At 34.9% G+C, this 9,004-nt stretch overlaps 1 protein-coding gene across 1 annotated transcript in view; it reads left to right on the top strand.

Moving 5' to 3' along the window:
* The window catches only part of b3galt1a (UDP-Gal:betaGlcNAc beta 1,3-galactosyltransferase, polypeptide 1a), a 13,652-nt gene extending 4,940 nt beyond the window's left edge, over nt 1-8,712 (top strand). Inside the window, exons 2-3 of the mRNA XM_016266900.1 lie at nt 6,297-6,635; nt 7,159-8,712. Of these exons, the coding sequence (XP_016122386.1) occupies nt 7,179-8,168 (990 nt within the window). The 5' untranslated portion in view covers nt 6,297-6,635; nt 7,159-7,178 and the 3' untranslated portion in view covers nt 8,169-8,712. The remainder of the gene's footprint in view (nt 1-6,296; nt 6,636-7,158) is intronic.
* Nucleotides 8,713-9,004: the final 292 nt, after the last annotated feature.

Genomic DNA, 9,004 nt, shown 5'->3' with positions numbered 1-9,004 from the left:
CGAGAAAGTTTCTCATTATTACGAGAAACTAAGTCATAATTATGAGAAAATAAGTCATTATTTCGAGAAACTAAGTCATTATTACGAGAAAGTTTCTCATTATAACGAGATACTAAGTCATAATTTTGAGAAAGTTTCTCATTATTATGACTTACAGAATTATATTTTTTTATTCAGTGGCGGAAACGGGCTTCCATAGGTAAGATATACAGTATATTTACTGGAAAACAAAACGAAAATGCTGATGAAAACATTTTTGCAGTGCATTTACTACAACTAAATTAAGTTATAGTGGCAGTAATGGTCAGTGAAAGCACCATGATAGTATTTCCACACACCATATATCTCTCTCTGACTGACTGAATCTGTTGTGAATCAAATTATATTACATCTGCCAGAGCCTAAAACATAATCCCCATCCATCAGTATTCAGCTGCCTGTCCTGTTATTTGCCAATAACATGAAGTATATCTGAATGCCAATGTGCAGTTAGTATAGTTAGCATTAGATAGTTATATGAAGGTGCATCTACTAACCCAGAAAACGTGAAAAAAACAACAACCCAGTAATTATTTTTGGTAAGCCTTTATGTGTAAGCTTAAACAAGCCGCTCAGATTTTGCTCCCCCTGTGACGTAGAAAGGGGATCTTATTATAATATTACCGCCCCTTAATCTGCTAGTTTCCACCCACAGTGCTGCCATTGTGTATTCGCAAGAGATGCACCAGTTTTAACGCCATGGCAAATGTTTGAGCAAAGCATGCTAACTGTTCTGTCTTTGTCTGCACAGATGAGCACAGAACACTATTTAGATTCCTAGCCTCAGAGGAGACGAGAGCAGTGGATTTATTGATTTATTTACTGTATATTACGCTGCTGCTACACAGATCTAATATAAACATGAAATTTACCTTCACAGACATAACTTACTGTTTTTGTAACTCATGGGTGTTTTTAACATAAATCTGTTTGTATTTGACATTTAAGCACAATAAGACGTGAAAGAGAACTTAGTTTAGTACTCACATGCCATGTGACAGCCGCTTTCTATATCAGAAGTTTAAACAAATATGCACATACAAGATAACACGTTCGGTGTGCGAAAGAGTCAACAGTTTCTAGCGTGTGCAGCAGTGGCAGCCTCCCCTGGGGGGTCCTAATTCCCGTCCGGTAAGGCATTTTATTTCCTTAGGGGGCGCTCTTAAAATGAAAGTAAAATACACAAATATCATTAAGATACATGTGTTTCTGAATAAATAAAGCAGTATAGCAGTATTTCCATGTATAAAAATTACAAACATAACACTTGTAATTTAAATAACTTGATATATACAGATTTATTCAGTAATATGTAATATATTTTTCAAATGGATTATGAAAATTTAAATATAAGGAGCTCTAAAAGATTTTTTTACAGCTCTTTTGCTCTAGAGTCTAGACCAGGGATCCTCAAATCTGGCCCATGAGATCCACTTTCCTGCAGAGTTTAGCTATAACCCTAATCAAACACCCCTGAGCATGCTAATCAATGTCTTCAGGATCATTAGAAAATCACAGGTAGCTGAGTTTGATCAGGGTTGGAGCTAAACTCTGCAGAGCATTGGACCTCCAGGGTAAGATTTGAGGAACCCTGGTCTAGACCATCTAATAATGTTAAATTCCACAAATAAAATGTTAAGGTTTCAACTGCATCTGTCTGAGGGGGAAAAAAACACAGCAGAGATTGATTTTATTACAGTTATTTTCGAGGCTTTCAATGTTCTCTCAATAAAAAAGAAATGTAATAAAGTTTATTACTCCTAACAAATAAGTTTTTGTTCAAAACAAACCAAAATTAAAAATAATTTGTTTATAACTTCCGCACAGGAGAGACTTGGTGTTGTTTCAAAACAAAGGGAAAAATATAGCTATTGGCCAAAATGATTTGAAAAATATCGGCATATCGGCTATCTAATATTGTGCATCCCTTCTCTTTTAATGAAAAATATTGTGGATTTGGGAGGTTGTGCTCAAAAAAGACAAAAAAAGTACCATAAAAGTATCATAAACGTAGACTATTTATTTATATATGAATTCATGAAAAAATAGAAAAGGTATTTGGAGAAGCCGTAAAAAAATAGTTGATTAAGTGAAGTCATTAACAAACTGGGCAGCAAGGCTGCCAGAAAGTCATACTGTATGGGTTTGGGATGACATTAGGGTGAGTAAATGATGACAGAATTTTCATTTTTGGCTGAACTATACCTTTAAGGGTAAAGGAGAGCGAAATGAACAGTAAATAAGGGTAGATTGTAGTCTTAGAAGCCATAAAACAATCCTGGATAGATTTTTTTTAGGTTAATGACCCAGAAACTATTTTATGCATATGCAAATTTACTGTTAGAGAGACACACGCACACACAGATTCATAAAAGTGATGCTCCACTTTGTTTTGTCCAAGTACAGTGCTGAAGGTTAATCACTGCACTCAGAACTGTTTGACTGGATGCCCCATGGCAAGAGTATCCCACAGCAATTCAAGGATTAAGATTCAAGATTTTTTCACATACATGGTTATATAGAGAACATATGACCTGCAGTGAAATGTAAGTTATGTAATGTAAGTATTCCGAAAAGCAAAATGGTGCCATCACTTGGATACATAATTACCAAATGAAAGACTGAGCAACAAGATGGTGGTTACATATGACTGTAACTGACAAAACTGAAAAGAGTGAAAGTTCGTATGTGTGTGTGATCATGCATAAAACACACACAGTTATTCCCGAAAAAAAGTATAGGCTAGCAAAATCAAATCGTGTGTGACTGCAGAGGTTGCTCTTTAGCTTCCATACTGTGGCATTTGCAGTATTTGCATGTATCTGACCTTTTTAAAGGAAAGGAAAGGGGCGCTGGTGTTGATCTGAAGCAAAGAAGGGGGAATCAAGATAAAGAATAGATTATGTTTGTATAGTGGAGACTCTTGCTTACCCATCATTCTCTATTTATCTCTCTCTGCCCTCACTCTCCCCCTCTGCTATTTCCACCTACATTTGATGCACCTATTAATAAACATGTTGTAAGAACAATAATGTTGTGAAATATTGCTACAAATTTAAATACGTTTTCTTTTTAATATACTTTAAAATATAATTTATTCTTATGGTGGCAAAACTGAATTTTCAGAGAAAATCATTCTAATATGCTGATTTATTATCAATGTTGGAAATAGTTGTGCTGCTGCTTAATATTTTTGGAACATGATACTTTTTTCAAATTTCTTAAAAAGTTAGAAAGAAGAGGATTCATTAAAAAGTACAAATCTTTTGTAACAATATACAATACTGTTCTAAAGCTTGGGGTCAGTATGATTTTTTCTTTTTCCTTTAAAAACGTTAGTACTGTTATTTAGCAAGGATATGTTAAATTGATATAATAATAAAAAAGTGATAGTGAAGACTTATGTTGTGACAAAAGATTTCTGTTTTGAATAAATGCTGTTCTTATACAGTACAAATGCTGTATATAAACAGTACAAGAAGTCTCTTCACCAAGGCTGCATGTATTTGAACAAAAATATAGTAAAACAGTCATTTTTTTGAAAATGTTCTTTTTTACCCTTACCAAAAAGTAGTATTATTCAAGTTTATTTTAGTAAGTATACTTAAGTAAAGTTCAAGTATATTTTTAAGTATACTTTATGTAGTAAGTATACAAATATCAGTGTACTAGTAGTATACTTGTAAGTGTACTATTTCAATACTCCTTGGGACTAAATTGGCCCACTTTCTAGTATATAAAAGTATACTTTTAAGTATACTTTCAGCATAAAAGTAGTAAACTTTGAGTACACAACTAGTGTACATCAAAATGTTTAGTTTGTACTGCAACTATACTAAAAGTGAACTTATAGGTATACTGATAGTTTACTAATTAAATTTAATTTTAGTACACTTTGAAGTATAATCTCAGTAAAGTACTAGTTTAGTAGTTTTATACTGCAAGTAAGTTTTCTTTAAGTGAACTTTACATCATACTTGAAGTATACTACTATGTCCCTATTTAGGGATTAATTTGTATATATTTTGTTACATGAATATCTAAACATAGAAAAAACATCAAAAGAACAGGGTATCTGCTTGTAAACAAAAACATTTTATTCTAGCTTCATGCATTCTTTTTTAAACACTTGAATGTGGATAAGTTTCATGAATAAAAAATAAAGAAATAAACAACATTTTGAACAAAAAGCTGAAAAAAGACTATGAATTGGATTCAGAATGATAATCAAAATGTAGATAGAGTCGATCAACACCCCAAAGCTTGACAGTCAGTATTACCTCTTCATGGGTCGACATTTTATTCCATAATGTTACATAGTTTTGATACTGTTTTATGTCTGATGATCGTGTTAGAATACATGTTAGTGTTAGTGGAAGCGTCTGTTGTTTCGGTTTCTTCTTCACTTGTGTTTTTTGGAAATTCTGTACAGAAGATGTGTACTAGCGCACCCTACAGTATAACAATGAAAACACAGATTCTAGGAGCACAATTATAGCTACAATATATTTAGACTTTTTCTAAGTATAAGTCAAGTATACTTAAATGTCATTTTAAGTATATTTCTGAGAAGTACATAAATCCCATTTCTGAGAAGTACATAAAAAGTAGACTAAAAGTATACTTTCCTATTTCTAGTTTAAACGAAGTATACTAATAGCACACTTGAATAAACTTCTTTTTCGTAAGGGTATATATATATCTTAATATACTGTGGCATTGCTTAGGAAGTAATTTTCACATTAAAGGTGGAAAAGGTCTGATATGATTTAATTTTAATTTATTACAAAACAAAAACCATGCTGTTTCAACAGGGGTACATCATTGTGTGTGTGTGTGTGTGTGTGTGTGTGTGTGTGTGTACACATTTTAATTAATAAATTCATACTTATTTCAGCTAGTTGCCAAGGTACATTAGCATTTCTCGTTTTTGTTTAGTTTATGATGAAGTACTAAAATAACTAAAGCTTAACAAAAACTATATAGACATGTTTTAAATGGCTGAAGTTTTAACTAAAATTTAAATATTAAATATGAAAATATACAAAATATATAATAGTATAAAAATTATATGAAGATAACAGGGGTGTGGCAAATTATGCCTGTTCTGTTATGTGTTGAAGATGCTATATATTGACTGAGACAGAAAACACAGCAGTGCGCCAGTCACTCTTGGATCTAATCAAGGTTAATAGAGGTTCATAGAAACAATACCAACAGGCCAAAAAAAAGGGATGAGTCACTTTCTGAGGGAGCTGAGGGGCCCACAAATCGCCTCTGGCTTTGCTGTTGGAATCCTTCCCAGACAATTGCTGCTGATGTTGTTTGTTTGTCATCTTTTGCATCTTCAGGTGCAAAAATTCTGCTGAAGTGCTATTTTATAATATAAACAGATCTTTTTCACCAGGTCGGCCTTTAGTTTACAATCCCACCCGTAATACTACCACCTTCTGTTTATGTGTGTTTTCAATTTGTGGGGGATTTCGGTATTCTATAATAGTATTCTTAATTTTTAATTCTTAATTTATGAATAAATAATAATATGACAACGTCTCCAAGATGCTTCAAGAAACCTACCTGCAAAGCTACAGTACTGTTAAAAGTTGAGGATGCTGTCAAAAATAATGCCATAAATAGATTTTCTTTATTAATTAACTTCTATTAACTAAATTAAATCAACATTTGGTGTGACCATCCTGTGCGTTTAAAGCAGCTTTTTCCCTAGGTGCACTTGCACATAGTTTTTCAGTTAGCTTTGCAGGTAGGTTTTTTTGAAGCATCTTGGAGAGACGTTGCCAGAGTTCTTCTGGATTTAGTCTGTCTCAGTTTGTTCTGTTTCTTCATGTCATTCCAGACAGACTGGATGATGAAGAGATCAGATCTCTGTGTGGAACACTGGCTGTTGTCAGACTCCTTGTGCAAACACAGATCTCACTGGATTATTACAATTAATGGCAAAATGAATGTTTGGAATTGTAAACTGATATACTGACACACTAAAGCAAAAGATAGAAATAACTGATTTAAAACCAATTTTAGCTGGTGAAAATACTAGTGTTCTAATCATTTTGGCCACCACTGTGTATATATTATCTGTCTAATAATTCAGATGCTATACGGTAACTGGAGAACCTAACATGCTGTGAGGGCTAAATATAGAATGATGATCATGTGATCAGAACAGTATATGTGTGTGTTACAATACATACAACATTCAGATACATTTACATCTATATTTTTCTGCTTTTCTATTTTAGACTCGCGTACAGCCTAAAAGTGGGATCTGGAAAGAAAACAAACACCCTCATATGCAAAGAGCACATCTCGGCTTTCTGTGACCTACAGACAAAGAGAGATCCTGCAGCGCCTGAACTGAGAAGCGTCTCTGTCCACTCCACCCTATATGCTTTATTAATGATGTCAGAACAGACGCAATGCAGTGATGACCCACAGCGATAGAAGGTCAATCATTGGAAAGTGGATGCAAATCTCAGCACAATTGGAAGAGTATAGAACCTTCTAGAAACACAACAGTGGTTCTCAAATATTTTGATTCAAAAGCATCTCATTGTCCAACACAGTTTTCAATGCCTAAGGTAGGATATTTCTGCTATACAGTAATTATGACAAAGATTGCTTGTTTGTAATCTTTTTATAAACATAAATTGGGAAACAAGCAGAAGTAGTAAATGAGGGGGAAAAAAGAAATATGATTTCTTGATGTTATGTATTTTAAGCATTTTATTAAAGTTTTAATTTATCAATAATAATAAATAATATGGCCCCCTTTGAAGTTTTCTGAGGGCCCTTGTGGCTCTCGGCCCCTGGTTGAGAACCATTGATCTAGAATGTGAATATGAGTAAAGAGAACACCTTCTTAGCCTTTTTCTATAACTGCATATGAAAGAATATTTATATCCTTTTAAAAAACGAGATGATTGGTAGCAATTGGCCCTTAGGGAAAATAGTAAGTATGTCTGTGTTTCTAGAAAGAATGCTTGTGAACAAAACTAAACCAGCACTGACATCAAAAGATGGATGGTTTGTGCACAGTTGAGCGATGCTTTCCAAATAACTACACGTGATTGGCCCTGTGGGCTGAACGCGTGTGATTGACAGGTGATCCAGCCACTGACGAGATGCCATCAAAGATGTCATTCCTGTATTTGCTGACTGTGGTCTGCTGGGCCAGTGCGCTGTGGTATCTCAGTGGCTCTCGGCCCTCAACCACCTACGTGGGTCCGATGACCTTCACCCCTCGCAAACCGCTGCCGAGGCTCTCGAAGAACGACACGCTCAGCAATATCCGAACGCGTGCTCTGAACCCGCACAATTTCAAGTTCCTTATCAACGAGCCCAACAAATGTGAAAGCACAAAGCCCTTTCTTGTTCTCCTCATAAGCACCAACCACAAGGAGTTTGACGCCCGCCAGGCGATCCGGGAGACATGGGGAGATGAAAACATGCTCGGCAACGTTCACATTTTGACGCTGTTCCTTCTTGGGTTCAGCACTGAACCTGTCCTCAACCAGATGGTGGAACAAGAGAGCCAGATCTTCCATGACATCCTAGTCGAGGACTTTGTGGATTCCTACCACAATTTGACCCTGAAGACTCTCATGGGCATGCGATGGGTGTCCTCGTTCTGCCCCAACGCGCAGTACGTCATGAAAACAGACAGTGATATATTTGTCAACATGGACAATTTAGTGTTTAACCTTCTGAGACCCAACTCCAAACCAAGGCGACACTTTTTCACAGGTCATGTGATAAACGGAGGACCCATACGTGACGTTCACAGCAAGTGGTTCATGCCCAGAGAGCTTTACCCTGATAGCAGGTACCCACCCTTTTGTTCTGGCACTGGATACGTCTTCTCCGGAGACATTGCAGAGCTGGTTTATAAGACCTCCCTCCATACAAGACTCCTACATCTGGAGGATGTGTATGTGGGACTGTGCCTGCGGAAACTAGGCATTCAGCCTGTCCAGAACAGTGGATTTAATCACTGGAAAATGACCTACAGTCTCTGCCGCTACCGAAAAGTCTTGACTGTACATCAGATCTCACCAGAGGAGATACTGAGAATATGGAACGATATGTCCAACAAGAAACATCTCAAATGCTAGCGTTTTTGCTGATATGTGATAATGAAAATATGGTTATGTATTGGTATTAACAGGACTGTTTGTGACCCTCCTGGTCTGTTACAGCAATACAGTCTGTTACTTGCAACACAGACCACATTAATGAAACTGATGTCAGTCTGTAGAGCAATATGTGCAGGGTCAAACTGGATTCACAAGGTATTTGCAATGGTTATAAACTGGTGTTTTACATACTTACAAACATTATTGATGTACCAGGCCGCTGTGAAATGCTTTATATTAATAATACCAGTATTGTGAGAAGTAGCGGTTCAGTATTTACTATCCCAAATGGCTACCATAAACTACATTTATTCTGTATATCATTTAAAATGAATGATAACTAGAATAACCCATGAGAATGCATATTTATGTGTAGTTCAAGCCTTTGTAAAGCAGTAGAGCTCAGTTTTATAACTGGGGGGTAGGGAACTTATTTTGCTTTTTTAGGTTACATTTAAATAATGAATGCAAAAATTGATGGCATACACATTTTAATTTTGCATGCAGTGCTCACTTTTTTGTAAAGGGGTTGTATCTTTTTTTGTATTGTTATTTAAATTGTATATTTTATTATATTATTTTTTATATAATTAATTCTGTAAATATTTACTTCATTTACTTTTTTTTTCCATAGAGGTTCTGCACCAAAATGTAATTTGTGACTATTTTCCAATCTGTCATTTATCATTAATTAAATAGTTCTGAAAGTTACAGTACATTTTCATAGTAGGATTAACATATTATATATATATATATATATATATATATATATATATATATATATATATATATATATATATATATATATAAAAAGA

This window comes from Sinocyclocheilus grahami, unplaced genomic scaffold (assembly GCF_001515645.1).
Source record: "Sinocyclocheilus grahami isolate Dianchi unplaced genomic scaffold, SAMN03320097.WGS_v1.1 scaffold34.1, whole genome shotgun sequence".
NCBI lineage: Eukaryota > Metazoa > Chordata > Actinopteri > Cypriniformes > Cyprinidae > Sinocyclocheilus > Sinocyclocheilus grahami.
The sequence above is the reverse complement of the archived record's forward strand: the minus strand, read 5'-3'. Positions and strand labels throughout refer to the sequence as shown.